Below are 16,341 nucleotides of genomic sequence, written 5' to 3' on the forward strand. Positions count from 1 at the left end.
TTCTCCCTTGTGTGTTTCTTAGCATTATAAAATTGTCTAATCTTTCCACCTCCACTCTTGCATGGCGGTGGCTCGCATTTGACTTAATGTCACTTTATTACATATTTCTTTGGAATGTTTATAGAGGAGAACATATCCTACATTTGACATTGGCACTTGATGTAGGGTGTGTCGATGTGTAACACTACTTTATGGTTCTCTCAATGTTTGGCAACTCTATTTTGGGAATGAAAATGCATTTACAATGTCAAATGCATATAAGGTTCAAGATAAACACGAGAATCTCAAATCCATCTTGAATCAACAATTCCCCCATATACATCAGATTGTGGTGACAATTTGAGAGGAAAAGGAAAACTAAAAGCAAAATCTAGACGAAAGGGATCTTTTAAGGATAAACAGGAGAAGGTCAAATCCATCTTGAATCTACTGTTCTACCATATGCATCAGACTCTAATGACAATTTGAGAGGAAAAGGAAAACTAAAATCAAAGTCTGGACAAAAGCAATCTTTTCAGGCTGAAAATAAGAAAAGAAAAAATGTGTGTATATATATATATGGAAACGTGCTAACAATGTAATGGAAGGAGAGCCATTGATTTCACCATACCATACTATATGCCATTACCAATACCATACCATATATCGTTACCAATACCCTACCATATTCCGTTACCAATACCATACCGAATAGGCTGGTTTTCTGGGATTACTAATAGTGTTATTGATTTAGAAAAAATGAGTTGTGATATTATGTAGCATGCTTTGTATGGCATGAATTCAGGTGATACAACCTTGGATTTGCTTGACAATGGATGAGCCCCCTTCGTATCGTTCATGCCATACCACATGATGTCGTGCCATACCATACCATACCATACCATACCATACCATACCATACCATACCACACCATGCCATGCCATACCATACCATCCTTATCATCCATCCCATCCATCCATTCATTCCTTCTTCTTCTTCTCCTTCCTTATCGTTGCCATGGCTTCTTGCCCACTGTCCACGCGGCTTTTGTCCGCAGCGACAGTCAGCAAGATTAGCCATGGCTTCTTCCACAGATCAAGAAGCCTTCATCGTCATCATCATTCTTCTTATTCTGCAGGCAATGGTGTTCTCGCCATTCGTTCATCGTTTCAGGATTTCGATTCTACTTCACTAGAACTCGTCTCCAAAGGAATCCCCGAGCTCCTGATGAGAGCTGAAGGTCTTCTTTACACCATAGCGGATTCTGCTGTTTCTTCCGATCCTGTTGTGGCTAATACTCAACAGAATCGTGACTGGTTGAGTGGTCTTACTGATGGTTTGGAATCCATTCTCAAGGTAGGATACTTGTTCTTCGTCACGTTTAATCATTGAATCCTTGCTCAATATATAGCTCTTTCATGTTGGAGGTTTCATTATTAATTAATCTTTCTCAATGTAATGCGTTTTCATGTTTGAGGGTCTTGATCTCTGAAATAAAAATGTAGATTTTGATGTTAATTGAGGATTTTGGTCTTCTAGCAGTACAAAAATGGCTGATTTAGATGGTGGACATGTTAGATGTTTCAATAGTCTTCTTTAAAAGACTAAATTTGAAATTATGGATAGTCCCAAATCCTATGGAATTGAAATATTATTTTCTAAAAATAGCATGATCTAATCATATTTTTCCAAGTACAATGGGGATACTGAAAACACGACGAAAAATAATTTAGAATTAATGTCTAATGATTTAGAGAGTACTGATTTCAATGATGTCTTGGGATACAACTGATGTTGAGGGTAGTTCTAGAATATAGCTATTGATTTTGATGATGGTTCGAACATACAAGTGTTGCCTTTTTATGGTTTGAACATACAGCCATAGATTTTGATGGCTTCAAGATGAAGTTGCTTGGGAAACTACTATAATACAAAGTATAGATTTGGATGGTTTGAAAGTGAGGCTTCAGTTGTCTTTCTTATTGTTGGAGAGTGGTTTGTCTTGTTGTGAACAGCTATATATTTTGATGGTTTTAGCATACAATGATAGATTTTGACGTGTGCAACTTTGGAGGTTAGACCATATTCCTGTGCAAAAATCATTGATTTGAATGTATTGAACATGAAGTTTTCAATTGTTTTTCTGAGACCAAAAATATGGGTTTGAGGTGTCTTACAACAACTATGATTCTTTCTGTTGGTTTGAACTATAGAGTTTAATATTTTGGAATCCATCAGGGAACTATCATTCACTATTTTTGTTTCAGCCGTTTCAATGCTTTAGGAAAGTATCATTCTCTTTTGCGTTTCATTCTTTTTCGTGTGTACCATATTGTTCAAAACATGCGATGAGCTCTCTGTTGGTTTGTACCATAGAGTTTAATATTTTGGAATCCATCAGGGAATTGTCATTCACTATTTTTGTTTCAGCCTTTTCAATGCATTAGGAAAGTATCATTCTCTTTTCTGTTTCATTCTTTATCTTGTGTACCATTATGTTCATTACGTACAATGGAGGTCTCTTGCCATTGAGGCAATAGGAACAAGGAAAACATCTATAAGGAAATCTTTTAAGAACTTTGATTTGTTCATATCTGCAATAAGAAGTGCATCGTGCAATCAGTTTCTGGGAAATATCAATACCGTATTGGGTTCTTTTGGATGTTTCAGGTTTTGAAGGACGGATTTCAAACCCTACATGTTCCTTATGCTTATGGCTTTGCAATAATTTTTCTGACAATTCTTGTGAAAGCTGCAACTTTTCCCTTAACAAAACAACAAGTATGCATTATCTCCTTTCTCCCTTCTTTTGTTTGCCTCATTTGCAATCTCGAAAATATCAATTGACTGTGCTTCTTGGGTACAGCTGGAATCTAGCTTAGCAATGCAGAGTCTGGCACCAAAAATTAAAGCAATTCAGCAGCGCTATGCTGGCAATCAGGTGTGATATAATATATTTTGGATTTTCCCAATGTGAATAATTGATTTTGGGGAAGGAGTAAGGTCTGAAGGAATGCTTTTGGGAGAGATTTTTAAGGAAAGACAGTAATATTTTTAGGTTAAACGACTTGTTTGAATTGACTTGGCAAGATAATCCTTCTTCCATACTTTCATCCACATGAATACTTTTATATTGATGATCAGAATGCTTTATTTTCACTAGGATAGATAATAGTGTTTTAGTTCCATGATGAGTAAAAATGAACATTGCTTAGGGAGGACAATAGTTTTGTTTGTTATGCTTATATGTGCACAAATGGTACATTGCGGTGGACGCTAGTTCATTTATGATTATGCATGTACATATTGAATAGTAAATCATCTGCATGATAAGGGAGAAAAAGAGATGATGGATCTAATATCATAATAGTAGGAAGGATCAATATAAGGGCGATTTAAGGGCTAACCAGGAGAGTGTATTTCATGACCCTAGTTATCATTGTGAGGGAATACTGTTTTTTGGTTGCATATTAAATTTCAAAAGTTAACACTACAGAAGATGTTATTTTAGGAGAGAATACAACTTGAAACATCACGACTTTACAAACAAGCGGGTGTTAATCCACTGGCAGGTAAATGTTTGTCTCTATAATTGTTTTGCCTTTTTATCTTTTTTCTAAGTTCGCTTCATGTATTTGTAGGTTGTTTACCCACCTTGGCAACCATCCCTGTATTTATTGGACTTTATCGTGCCTTATCAAATGTTGCAAATGAGGTCGGATGACTTTATTTTTCTGTAGTCGTGTGTTAAAAGAAATATATTGACCTTTACATCACGCTTTATAGCTATAAAGCTTCACAGAATCAGGTTTGATTAAATGTGAATGAGTCCTGTTTAACCAGGGGTTGCTGACGGAAGGTTTCTTTTGGATCCCATCCCTAGCTGGACCTACAACTATTGCAGCTCGCCAAACAGGAAGTGGAGTTTCATGGCTCTTCCCGTTCGTTGTAAGTCATATATTTATCGACATCATTAATACGTTATAACTTGTATTATTATTGAGATTTGAACTTGGGTTTGTTAAAATATGTTTTATTGTCACACTATGCATCTTGTTTTTGTTAATATTATTTATTAAATCAGGCTGTGTTTATCTTTGCATGAATATCTTTCCGATATATAGGATGGTGCTCCACCTCTTGGTTGGGGTGATACTATTGCCTACCTTGTATTACCTGTGTTGCTGATAATCTCCCAGTATGTTTCTATGCAAATAATGCAACCCCCACAGGTAATGCTCTATTTTGCAACTATTGATCGTCCTCTTTTTTATTTTAGTCTTCATTTTTTTTATTAATCTCATTCTCATGCAGTCTGATGATCCTAGCCAGAAGAATACACAAGTCATCCTGAAGTTTCTTCCGTTGATGATTGGCTACTTCTCTCTTTCAGTACCATCTGGTCTCAGTCTTTATTGGTAGTTTTATTTTTGCTTGCTGCTGGTTTTTAGAGAGAGAAAGAGAGGAAGAGATTACTGGATTGTATTGTTGCCCTTGAGATCAAATATGACCTATGATCAAATGTGAGACAGTTCACGAGTTTGTGGACTTGAGTAATGACTCTTGATGTTCGAGAATTTGTCTAACGAATACTGCAATTGAGAGTGCACGTTATGACTTAGAAAAATTTGTGTGGCGATTGGACTGGACTGACAATACATGGAGAGAGAAGGAGAAAGAAAGATATACTAACATTTCTTAATAGGCCAAAATGACCTTTAAGAACAAATCAGAGATTACATCTTAAAATGTTGTGGCGTACTTGAGAACAAACCAATATAAATATAACTAAGTAAAAAAGTAAATGAACTTAAACGTGATTAGAGAATCTCATTATTGATACATGTAAGATTCACAAGTCAGACAGATTAACATAGATCAATCCAAAATGGAGAGATCTCCAATGTGAGGGAAGCACTTGTGATAGCGGCAGGTAATGGCCTTTATATGGGTGGTAAGATTGTGTCATCCACCAAGCCAAGGCCTGCATGCACGAAAAATTGCTAGTCTGATCTATTGTAACCCTCTGCCACTTCCTACATGGGAGCCCACTTGTGTAGCCCTTGATTAACTTGTAGCATTAGGAGTGATGGGGCAAAAGAAAGTTGTGATTATTCACATCTTATTTCATAGAAAACAGTACAATGATAGACATAATGCTCTCAGATTCTCCTCCCTGATGTCACAATTGACCAAAAAACATCTTAGGGGTATGGATGCATATCTCCCTATCTCAATCTGTTACTAATGTGAAGAGGTCTGCAACTGCCCTATGACACTCCACACCGCATAGGTTAGATGTATGTCATACAAGAGGGCTTGATGATGAATCCATCCTCTAATATGTGTAAAAAGTGTGCCTTATAGTGGGCCATTTTCCTACCATGAGATGTGGGGCTGAGCCATGTTCTTGTGTTATCCAAGTTAATAATATCAGTTCTGCTTTGGTTGTGTTTAGATGGTTACAATCCAAACTATAGTGGGATGGGGGTAGTGCTTATGCCATGCAACTCGAAGCATTGTTTAGTTTCAGCATACCAACAATGATTATCTCTGTGTTCAGCAAGTTGTTTTGATGCACATAAACCAACCTTGAATACCATCATTTAGGGATCTCGAGTGTGCTCCCAAAGTGGTTGGATACAGGTCACTAATCAGAATGATGTCTCAGTGATGATTGGGGCTGCTTCTATCTCGGGCTTGCCCAATGAGTTGCTCCTTGTCATGCGGCCAAACATTGAGACGAAATGTCTTTTTAACACTTTCCAGGTTATGATTTGGTTCCCATTTGGTTGCATCACCTAGTAAATCAGTGTTATGAGCAAGCTTTGAACCTTGAACTTGTGGGGAGAGGGAGAGGGTTTGGAATTTCTGTCAGATGCCACATCTTGTTTTTTTTGACATGGGTCTTTGGATGTGAGCTTGGGCATTGGCTGGCGACCCTTGATAAATTTCCCAGTGTATTAGTAATTTGGCTGCTAGTAGTGAAACTTAGGTATGTTTTGGGCTGCTCTTCCATCTCTTTTGGAGAGATTCTGGATGTCTTGAACCCGGCTTGAGAAAAAGAAATTCCTTATATGTCAAATTTCCTCTGTGGCCTTGGGGAGGCGACTTTGAGTCATTATCTTTACGTCTGATATGTACTTATAAACTTTTTGGAAGACATAAAGCTCCATTGCTTTCTTCTAGTTTCTTGAAGCACTTCTAAAGCATGGAGTTGTGTTCTTGACCCTAAATTGTAGTATTGAAATTTCCTGTGTATTAACTCCTTTCCATTCCATGAGATGCCAAATGCTGCATTCTCAAACCCGAGTTCCATGTACATACATAATGAAGTACTATGCTTATGTACCATCTTTGGGTTGTGCCGAAGTGGCCCATACTCTCAAATTCTTAGTACTGGACTGTAATGGGCTCCATTCCTTTAGTTTGAAAGCTTCAAATAATTTGAGTAGGCATATCAACTCCAAGGTAAGTGAAACTTTTAACTTTTTCAATGGTCTCCTCTTCAAATTTCAGACTGGACTACGGTTTCAATTTTCTCCTCTTTCGTAGTACACTTCTGTCTCCTGAATTTCATGGTTGGCTGTGGTTGCTACCATTCCTTTGAATAGTATTTACATATCTCAGAAAATCAAAGTTTTCTGTCAGACTGAAAAAGAGAGTACATCTGAACATGTCTCATCTGGGAAAACAAATCGAAGTAAGCTATAAACTGCCTAAGTAGAATGCCTGAAAACACACTTAGACATTCCCTTAAAGAAAACTGTACGGAATAGTTGCTGATTAATGTCTAAAGTTGTTTCCTATCTAAAAATAGGTCAATTGGTATAATGGGGAATTTGATCTTGTTATATTTAAATAAATGTACAGGGGAACAAATCTCGTGTTTATTAATATCTGATGTCATCCTGATCCATTATTAACTATACTTTATTTACTGGGCCAGGTTAACGAATAACTTCCTAAGTACAGGACAACAAGTGTTTTTGCGGAAGATGGGTGGTGCTAAAACCCCCACCACTGTGGATGGGAATGACATTATAAGTGCAGGACAAGCATTGAGATCGAGCAGTGCCCCTCCTGTACTCGAGAAAAAGGATCGTCGTGGGGAAAAGTATTTCTAAATCACTTCTATTTTTCATTTACTTTTTAATCATCTTCAATGTTTTGTTTGCATTTTAATTTCAATGGCAATAACTTTACTATTCCATTTGGATTTGTAATGGAAGATTTTAAAGATGATAACATCTCCCCCCCCCCCCCCCCCCCTTCCCCCCGGTAAAAAAACAAAAAATTTAATAAGTCAAGCATCCAATAATGGAATCTACTGTTGCCTTTTGGGATATGGGAAGCAATTTTAAATGTACAAGCAGATTCAATTCTTTTGCTTATAGTATTTGGAACAGAAATTTGATGATGATCCTCTCATGAAATAAACAAATAATTGCCTTATCCCTTTTTGGGATTTCTATAGGAACTTGAAGATAATGGCAAGCCCTTGTGCAGAACAATAAACAAGCATGATTTGTGATATAGGTTCAGGCAGCTCAAGAAGGAGGAAGCACGGAAGAATGCGGGATCCACCAAAAAGACAGTTGATTCAACTCCAGATGGTGGGAACGATGACAGTGGTAGTGAGGAAGAATTAGATGAAATTATTGACCTTTCTAATGCTAAGGTATTACTAGAAAATGCTAATTTGTATGTTTTTTTAGATAGTTTTTTTTGTTCGATATATATGTATCTATTTGTACATGTCAACTTTATTGGGGCAAGTCCGTTCTGTATATTTTGCACATCACAATGTTTGTTTATCTTTTTCTTGTACATGTGCTGAACTTATGTCTTCCTATATAGCAGGACTCTTTAGAAGAGATCTATAGCCGTAGCCAATCAGGAGGAGAATCTAGTTCCCCAACAACGAAGAAAGGGAAACGCTCAAAAAGGAAAAGGACTGTATAGATTACAATTTCATATTATTTTTTGAGCTTCTGCTGTACAAGTTATGATGGGAACTTGTTACTAGTAAATAGAGATGTATACTAGTTTTCCAGAGATCAACTTTGAAGCCAATGTTGATTTGGGAAACAATGATATGTTTTCTTGGCTTCCCAAGTATGTGAAGCACAATTATGTATTAAAGAGCACTGGAATGATGTTAGAATATCATTTCAAAATATCAGGTTCCCACCAAAAATTGAACTGAGTGGCAAATATTGTATTCGTAACTGTCAAATATGCTTGTAGTCATGGTTGTCGGCATAATATATGTATGTATGGCATTGTTGATAAGAAAGTCCTTGGTAAAAAACATGTGGTATGGAATCTCTAGACGCAGACGATACCATGTGAATAGCACATATTTAACATAGTGTTGGTCTAATGAATTTCAAATCCTATTTATCAAATCAAACTTTGTCATTTCAAGTTGTATTACCCATACCTTATACCCATGTATACCCACTAAATGCAAATCAATACCTCTAGTAGTGTCAATCACTTTAATAATGAAGCAAGAGTGAGCTGATATGGTGCTATCACCCTGGAGGCCAATGGTAGACAGTGATAGTGAATGATTATTTTACAGCATAGTGGTAAACAAACATAACTTCCAACATTTCTTCTATGATCTAGATTATACAGATATTTAACACGAGGATAATTTTACATTGGTTATGCCAAGTCCAATCGTTTGCCTGAACGGACGGACGGCAGCTTATGAACATTATTAGATTACACATGCTTGTCCAAATATCTTACAAGTTTGACCGTCAATTTCAATTCATTCACGCAAGAATATGCCACTGTGTCTTTAAGAAAAGTAAACCTAATGGATTTAGCTGTCAAATTTGAATGATAGGGCAGGAAGATGTGGTCTCATTGAAAAGCAATATGTACTCATTTGTTGGTTCTTTCTGAGCTAAGAATCCGATAGCGAAATGCCGATACTGAAGGGGCTTTTCCCTGTCTCTCAGTCTTCATCCTCCCCATACTTCATCAACTATGCCGTGGTATTTATCCATTTCTGAAATATGAGGTTTTCACGCGATTCTTTCCTTTACAGTCGATTTACTCTGCATAAAAAGCTGGATATATGGCTTACCTTCATTCAAAAACCAGGTGTAAAACGAATGCCTCCTTTGATATAGAAGAAGCGATATGTGGTTTGGGGAAGCATTAGTCCCATCTTTAGAAGGAAAAGCTTTTTCTGATACGTTTAGATCGTACATTAAGCCTTTGATGCGCAAACAAGATGCATGTCAATACATTAGGCAGCGTTGATACAGAAATAAACGCATGCCGATGCTTGTTGATGCGAATGAGAAGTTAATTTAAATGTTTAGGTTTTATTATAAAAAACAAATTTATGTCTATTATGTTCAGATCCATTAGGCATTTATCAGAGAGAAAAATCTGTGTCAGAGGTTGTTTGATACAGGACAAAGAAATATGAAACCCTAATGGTATCAAACAAGACCATGGTCGTGTCGATATTTCAAATAGGATTTGCTTTTTTTCTCTGTGCAGTCTCTCCAAAGCTTAGTACGCATAGATGCGAAAAATAATGATAAAAGCTCCACTGATTAACAGAAAAACAAGAATATGAAAACCCTGAGCCCAATCATATTCCAAACCACATCTAAACTCATACATAAGGAATGATTGTAATCATGTCTATATTTTGAAGTGTCATTTCCAGAGGGCAGTACACATTAAACCCTGCACAAACCGTGGTATCAATAATCAGAAGTCACATGCCTTTTGTGCAGCTACCTATGGAGTATAATACACATACATTCGTTGATTAATGGCAGGTCGATGCTTTTACTAATGTTGCTTTCAAGGGCAACCCAGCTGCAGTATGCTTGCTTCAATCATGGGCGGAACTGCATTGGATGCAAAAGGTGGCATCAGAGTTTAATATCATGACAGCCTTCCTAATGTCACGAGCATCCAACAATGAGGATCAAGTTTGGTTGAATGGAAACAACAAAAGCTCTACATTATTGGATAATAATCATTATGAAATTCGAACCTTCACTCCAACTGTAGAGGTATGAATAATGAAATAAATGGAATTCTTGGCTTGGACCTAAGAGCCACGTCCCACCAGTTTTTTGCTTTTAAGAATGTCATTTTAAATTCTATAATATGATGCATCGCTAGCTTATGAAAGACAATCAATCATTTATTGACCTTAAATCTTGTACATCTCTTGAAACATTGATTTTCCTGGCCTCAATGGTATTGCAGCAAATATCCAATCAAAATTCTTACCTTCCTTCTTATTTGTATGCATGTCATGATGAGCTGGGTCAGGTGGACATGTGTGGCCATCTAACATTGGCATCAGCCTATATTCTATTTGGATCGGGTATAGTGCATGGAGATGAGATTCATTTCCATCCAATAAGGGGTGGCCATTTGCAAGCTCGCAAACTCAACAAGACCTCCACTAACGACTTTTTAATAGAGCTTAACCTGCCTGTTTTGCCATCATATGAATGTGATTCCGAACTTGCATGCCTACAAAATACATTCAAGGGCATCCAACCTATTTCGTGGAGGAAGACTGCCTCTAATGATTTGCTGGTGAGCATTTTCTTACAACTTTTCCTTCAGTTTAAAATTTTTATCACGAGTAGAGTGATTAGAAATGTTGAGCCTATAAATGACATGTCAACAGGTGGAGTTGCCTTCTGAAGAGGATGTAAGGAACTTAGAGCCTTGTTTTGATGAGATAAAGAAGTGCTTGACAAGAGGGCTGATTGTGACTGGACAAGCATCTGCCAATTCCTTTGGCATTGACTGTGTGTCTCGATTCTTTGCCCCAAAAGTTGGTATTGATGAGGTAAGGATCCTAATATAAAATCCTACGTAAGGTTGATTTACTAACAAATTGAAATTGAGTTGATGAAAGACCTCTGGTGCCATATCACAGGATCCGGTTTGTGGGCAAGCTCATTGTGCGTTGGCTCCTTTTTGGGCTACCAAGCTTAATAAAAACAACCTTATTGCTTTTCAGGTTGGCCCTAAGGAATTGTATATACAAGATGTCATCCTATGCACTTTAAAGATCTCATCCCTACCTTCCATTTCTATGTGCTCTTTATTTTTGGATTAAAAGCTCTTATCCCTTATGTTTAGAACTAACGGAATGTTTTATTGTGTCATCAACATCAGGCATCAGCACGGAGTGGAACATTACAGATTAGGATTGCTAATAAAGCTGACCGAGTGTTTTTGCAAGGAGAAGCAACCCTAGTTATGGCTGGCGTTCTCTATCATACTTCCGAAAGAGGAAATGCCTAGACATGTGCAAACATACTCTCAATTATAGTCTAACTCACAATGATTGCAATGGTATTGTTTCCTAATGTTGAAGTATCATCTTGACTCTTTTTGAAAAAGATTGGCACATGGCTATGCAATATGCATATATCTATTTGGGCCTTATCATATCGCCTATATCATTGAATAACTAACGAGTGTAGGAGCCAATGTTAAAAAGACTGCAGATTCTCCTCCAGAATATCAGACGGGTTTCACACATACATACAACTTCAGTACCATTCCTGAATGCTATGCAAAAATGCTAACTATTTCATCTTATGATTCTAATGCTCATTGGAGACTACTTTATACTAGTTTATTATTCTTTGGGTTCCTATATACATGCACACATAAATAAATACATACATACAATATATTATATACATACATTCACATATTATGTATAGCATGTGACACAATCTAAATAGTATTTTGCTGATACAATCTATCAAGCATATATTTTGTGAAGTAGCATTTCATATGTATGTTGAAAACATCCATGTGTATTAAGGACTTTGATGCAGAAGGTGATACAAAAATGTCCGGTATTGGCAAGTGAATAAACTCAAAGCTTGTTTCAGCTTCTTTTATGCTTTGTAAAAAACACATTTATCATGCACACTGTAAGTGTGATTATTTTATATAACGAACCACCTTTATTAAATTTGGTTGTGGTTATGAATCATTCACAAGTGTAGGCATAAAGAGTTACATAGGATTTTGAGGGCTAAGTTTATTTTGAAGGTTACATAGGATTTTGATAAAAGTAACATGAGGATTGTTATCCATGATGCATCTAGCGAAGTCTAACCAATGCAATTGCAATTGATCATGACAATAATCATGTGAAAAGGTAGGACAAAATTCAATCCAGAAATATGGATTGATTGTGTCCTAATTTGACAATCAAGGTAGTGTGAATCATTGGAAGTTATGGGAGAGGTCCGAGTCTTCTGAAATCAATTTTCCATTTTTTGTATTGTTTTTTCCAATTCCGCATTGTGATGAATACATTTAAGTTTCTTATAGATAGCCTACTTCTCAATTGAGTTGGGAATCTCTTTTTCCCACATATAATGTATGCCCCATCACGCTTAACTTTTGCACCAACACTTTGACAAAAGACACCCATATCTTTTATAGACTTACATTTTATTCATTCCTTAGGAGTGTTACTTGGAAATAACTTATGCATAGTTGTAAGGGAAAGATGGAGTCATCAACACTCTTAAGTTATTTTAAAATCTATTTGTAAAATGACTTTGGCTTAGGTTGACAAGCGCATTTTAGAATTTTCCATCGCCTACAAAGGAATACATCCTTTTGCACATCATGTGAAATTGGCAAAGTAGGCAACAATTTACAAAAATGAGCAAGTTGGAAACCAACAACCTATGTATGATCAAAGCACATTGTAGTTTGTGAGCTATAGCTATTGTATTGGGTTTGAGAAAGGAGGAATTATTTGTCTTGATGTCCTATTATGGGCTCATTTGAGTTGAGTATGACATCACCATGATTGTGCAATTCAGCTAGAAACAAGCAACTATGCTTGCCTATTGAGCTAATTTGGAAAGTTCCTAGAATTGCACTCATTCTTGTCGTATAGGATATGTTATTATCATTAAGCTAATCTCAAAACAGAATGTCAAACCAATTGGCAGATTTGTGGCTTTAATGTTAGAACTTGTGACTTTAATGTTGCAAAGTATGAGCTTGACCATTGAAGCTTTAACATTTCAATTAGATGACCATGTACCTATGGAAGTAAGAGAGACGTCTAAAGTATCTTTGGTTTGTGGTTTCAAAATCTCGAATGAATGCTTTCACATTTTGATTCAAAACTTGTTATGACTTCTTTCCAAGTTATTTTCCTATGTGGTGTTCTTGTAGATCATGTGTTTACGTAACCACTTTTTGTCATGGTATAAGATTAAATGCCAAACATGAATGAGAACACTTCACAACCTTTTTAATATTCTATGTCCACACAAACCAAGTTGGTTGAAGTGAAGTGTGCATTGAGTACTATGGCATTTTCTTGTGTATGATGACATGGAGGAAATGTAATAATAACACACGAAGTGTATTTGAATTGGGAATTTCAAAGGATTCCTTTTAGAGATGATGTGTGTAAAACTCGAATTCGGTAAGTTTTGTGCGTATATGTAACATCTAAAAAGTTATGCATAGAATAGAATTTTGTTCATTTACGTTATTATAATGCCAACCTATGGAATTGACTCCACGACATTTCCATGTTGTGAGAGAGGAAGGGTAAGCCCTTGGGGAGTGCCACGGGAGAGAAAATAAATGAGGGAGAGAAAGTAAAAGGAATGTATAAAGAAAGGGAGTAAATAATATCGACATGAGGGAGGAAAGGAGGAGGAAGTGGGAAAGGAAGAGGAGAAAAAGGATTTGAAGGGGGGACGTGAACATGTAACGGTAATCATGAAATGAGGAGAAGGATGGTAGGATATACGCAATGGACTTGGAACAACGAGGGAGAGAGTGAGTGCATGTGAGTGTGCGTGTGCGTGTGTGCGTGTGCGTGTGCGTGTGATAGCAAAGGTTATTGTGCTGTATAAAAAGGAAAGGAGGTAAGGCTACAAATGGTAGGGTAAGTAAGTAAAGAGGGGAAGGGAAGGGAGGGGAGGAGGACCGAGGTGTGTGGGTGGGTGTGTGTGTCAAATGAGAGAAAGAGCATAACAACATTGCACAAACATTGTTATGTAAGGAGGAGCAAAAGAAAGAAAGACCTTGGGGCCCGTCCTTTAGTCATATTTCTTAGTTGAGGAGGGTAGGGGGGATTGGTAAAAGTCCAAAAGGGAAAGGAGCCTAGCTGCTGTCTCCCTAGGCCACATTTATAAATACGACAAAACAAATATGACCACTCCCTCCTTCATGCTTCTTCTTCTTCTTATTATTATTATTATTATTGGCGTGGGGTCGGATGGGCGCATTCCAGCTTCGGCACGTGGCATCGCTTATTACTCGGTGCCACGTGGCGAGTATCGGGGCAGGCCGGCGGCGGCACGTGACAACGCAAGCGCAGTCGTGACCCCAGGCGGAGGAGGAGAAGAGGCAGCACGACTCCCCACGCTTTCGTTCAGGCTGGAGCTAACGGCTCCAACAGTGGGCGCAAACAAGGGAGGGCGGCTGAATGTGAACGCCACCAGCAGCCTGGTGGCCAGCAGCCTGCGGCGGAAGCAGCGGCTCGCGGCTCGAGCTTCGGCTTCGGCTTCAGAGATCACCAGCAGTAATAGTAGTAGTAGTAGTAGTAGCAGCAGCACCTTCGACGCGTCGGTGATCTCTGGCGATGGCGCATTCCTCACGAACCTGCCTGGGACCGGCACGCCCGCCGTGGCCTTCGCGGCGCTCATCGACACCGGGAGCGACCTGGTGTGGAGGCAGTGCCAGCCCTGCGCCAACTGCTTCACCCAATCCTCCGGCGACCCCGTCTTCAACCCTTCCCGCTCTTCCACTTTCCGCCGCCTCCCCTGCTCCGCCAACCTCTGCTCTGATCTCCCTCGCTCTTCCTGCTCCTCCTCCTCTTCTTCTTCTTCTTCTTCCTGTCGTTACGTTTATGCCTACGGCGACAACTCCTACACTTCCGGGGACCTCGTCTCCGACACCCTCACTCTCCCTGACCTCTCCGGCCGCCCTGTCTCCGTCCCCAACCTCGCCTTCGGCTGCGGCTACGACAACGAGAACAGCAACTTCGCCGGTGCCGACGGTATCATCGGCCTGGGCCAAGGCCCACTCTCTCTCCTCTCCCAGCTCAGCATCCCAAGGTTCTCTTATTGCCTGCAGTCCATGGGGGACGACCCCTCCCGCAGCAGCCCCCTGTACCTGGGAGCAGCTGCTTCCCTCTCCGGAACCGTCCAATCCACACCCCTCGTCAGCAACAACCCCGAGTCTTCCGGAACCTTCTATTACGTGACCATCGAGGGGATCTCCGTGGGCGGGACAGCCGCCGCCATCCCCTCCGACGCCTTCTACACTGGTGTTATCTTCGATTCTGGCACCACATTGACGTACCTCGACCAATCCGTCTATAACCGCGTGCTGGACCTTTTCCGCTCCAAGATTCCACTGATTCCCATCCAGGATTCGGGTACGGGCCTGGACCTGTGCTACCCTGGGGTTCCCTCCAATGTGCCGTCTCTCACCTTCCGCTTCGGGGGTGGGGCTCATATGCTGCTTCCCATCGCCAATTACTTCATTGCTGTGGACGACAATCTCGTGTGCTTGGCATTGGCCGCATCCAACGACATATCCATCATCGGCAACATCCAACAGCAAAATTTCCACATCCTCTATGACCTCCAAGAGCAACGTCTCTCTTTTGCGCCTGCTGCTTGTGATTCTCTCTAATTTTAGATACACTTGTAACAGTATATCATACACACACACACACACACACACACACACACACACACACATATATATATATATATATATGCACGCAGCGCATCAAGTGGTGTGTGTGATCAATAACCATCCATGGGCCATCTCAAATATGTGTTCATATAACATATAACGTACCTGCCCCACGGTAACTAGCGTCAAACTGTTAGAGCGAGTTTATACACAATTATATACATGTCAGATGTGGGTGTTGTGTATGTATCGATTATATAGCTTACATTGCCACCATATGTATCGCACTACTCTATACATATCATGCATGATGGGATTTGGTATCTCCTTCGGAGCCAGGCTCTGTATATAAGACTAGGTCTTATATATTTCTGTGTATGTACATATATTATATTCACTACTTTCCAAAGATGTTGTGTCGTTATTTATCATAATGTTTATAGTATATGGCATCCCATGACCAATCAACCAACAAACACTATAATTTCATGTCCTCATACTAATAACAATGTTAAATAGGGAGTATGCTATTTCATATTAATGCAAACATACCCATATAATTCTCAACAAGGAATTTAATGGGAAGATTCAAGCCGAGTATTCTCTCCCATAGAACAAATTTAGTGATTGATATAAAGTGC

The 16,341-nt window shown here is 38.9% G+C and overlaps 3 protein-coding genes across 5 annotated transcripts in view; all 3 read left to right on the plus strand.

Annotated features, from left to right (window-relative positions):
- Positions 1-953: 953 nt before the first annotated feature.
- On the plus strand, positions 954-8,279 carry LOC147859535 (inner membrane protein PPF-1, chloroplastic-like). Of its 2 annotated transcripts, none has more exons than XM_087325830.1 (11): positions 954-1,336; positions 2,651-2,761; positions 2,847-2,921; positions 3,492-3,552; positions 3,622-3,695; positions 3,824-3,928; positions 4,105-4,212; positions 4,295-4,398; positions 6,930-7,097; positions 7,520-7,661; positions 7,841-8,279. In XM_087325830.1, the coding sequence occupies exons 1-11, from the start codon at positions 998-1,000 to the stop codon at positions 7,943-7,945; spliced, it is 1,392 nt and encodes a 463-aa protein (XP_087181956.1). In that variant the 5' UTR covers positions 954-997; the 3' UTR covers positions 7,946-8,279. The 2 variants fall into 2 exon arrangements, with proteins under 2 accessions (XP_087181956.1, XP_087181957.1); XM_087325831.1 differs by having other exon boundaries at positions 956-1,336; positions 7,844-8,279.
- A 545-nt stretch (positions 8,280-8,824) lies between these two features.
- Positions 8,825-16,341, plus strand: part of LOC147859536 (uncharacterized) — a 102,275-nt gene continuing 94,758 nt past the window's right edge. Inside the window, exons 1-6 of one of the 2 annotated variants that reach the window (XM_087325588.1) lie at positions 8,825-8,994; positions 9,799-10,038; positions 10,304-10,576; positions 10,671-10,835; positions 10,926-11,009; positions 11,168-11,302. In XM_087325588.1, the coding sequence (XP_087181714.1) occupies positions 8,923-8,994; positions 9,799-10,038; positions 10,304-10,576; positions 10,671-10,835; positions 10,926-11,009; positions 11,168-11,296 (963 nt within the window). In that variant the 5' untranslated portion in view covers positions 8,825-8,922 and the 3' untranslated portion in view covers positions 11,297-11,302. Of the gene's footprint in view, positions 8,995-9,798; positions 10,039-10,303; positions 10,577-10,670; positions 10,836-10,925; positions 11,010-11,167; positions 11,369-16,341 lie in introns of those variants that run through there. The other variant, XM_087325587.1, reaches the window with a different exon arrangement.
- LOC147859537 (aspartic proteinase nepenthesin-2-like) lies at positions 11,817-15,694 on the plus strand. The gene is made up of 4 exons (XM_087326311.1): positions 11,817-11,844; positions 12,927-13,111; positions 13,700-13,737; positions 14,695-15,694. Exons 1-4 carry the CDS (start codon positions 11,817-11,819, stop codon positions 15,692-15,694), a joined length of 1,251 nt encoding a protein of 416 aa, XP_087182437.1.

The sequence above is a fragment of the Azolla caroliniana genome, unplaced genomic scaffold (genome assembly GCF_043228905.1).
Source record: "Azolla caroliniana isolate FFs.n. ecotype wild unplaced genomic scaffold, voAzoCaro1.0.p SCAF_10, whole genome shotgun sequence".
NCBI lineage: Eukaryota > Viridiplantae > Streptophyta > Polypodiopsida > Salviniales > Salviniaceae > Azolla > Azolla caroliniana.

Bases quoted from the DNA above. Each gene is read 5' to 3' on its own strand.
- LOC147859535 (XM_087325830.1), top strand. From the start codon at position 998: ATGGCTTCTTGCCCACTGTCCACGCGGCTTTTGTCCGCAGCGACAGTC. The intron at 2,762-2,846 runs GTATGCATTATC...TCTTGGGTACAG, and splicing joins TTCCCTTAACAAAACAACAA to CTGGAATCTAGCTTAGCAAT. The intron at 7,662-7,840 runs GTATTACTAGAA...CTTCCTATATAG, and splicing joins TTGACCTTTCTAATGCTAAG to CAGGACTCTTTAGAAGAGAT.
- LOC147859537 (XM_087326311.1), top strand. From the start codon at position 11,817: ATGTGTATTAAGGACTTTGATGCAGAAG. The intron at 13,112-13,699 runs GTTTGTGGTTTC...GAGGGAGGAAAG, and splicing joins AGACGTCTAAAGTATCTTTG to GAGGAGGAAGTGGGAAAGGA. The intron at 13,738-14,694 runs GAAGGGGGGACG...GGCCTTCGCGGC, and splicing joins GAAGAGGAGAAAAAGGATTT to GCTCATCGACACCGGGAGCG.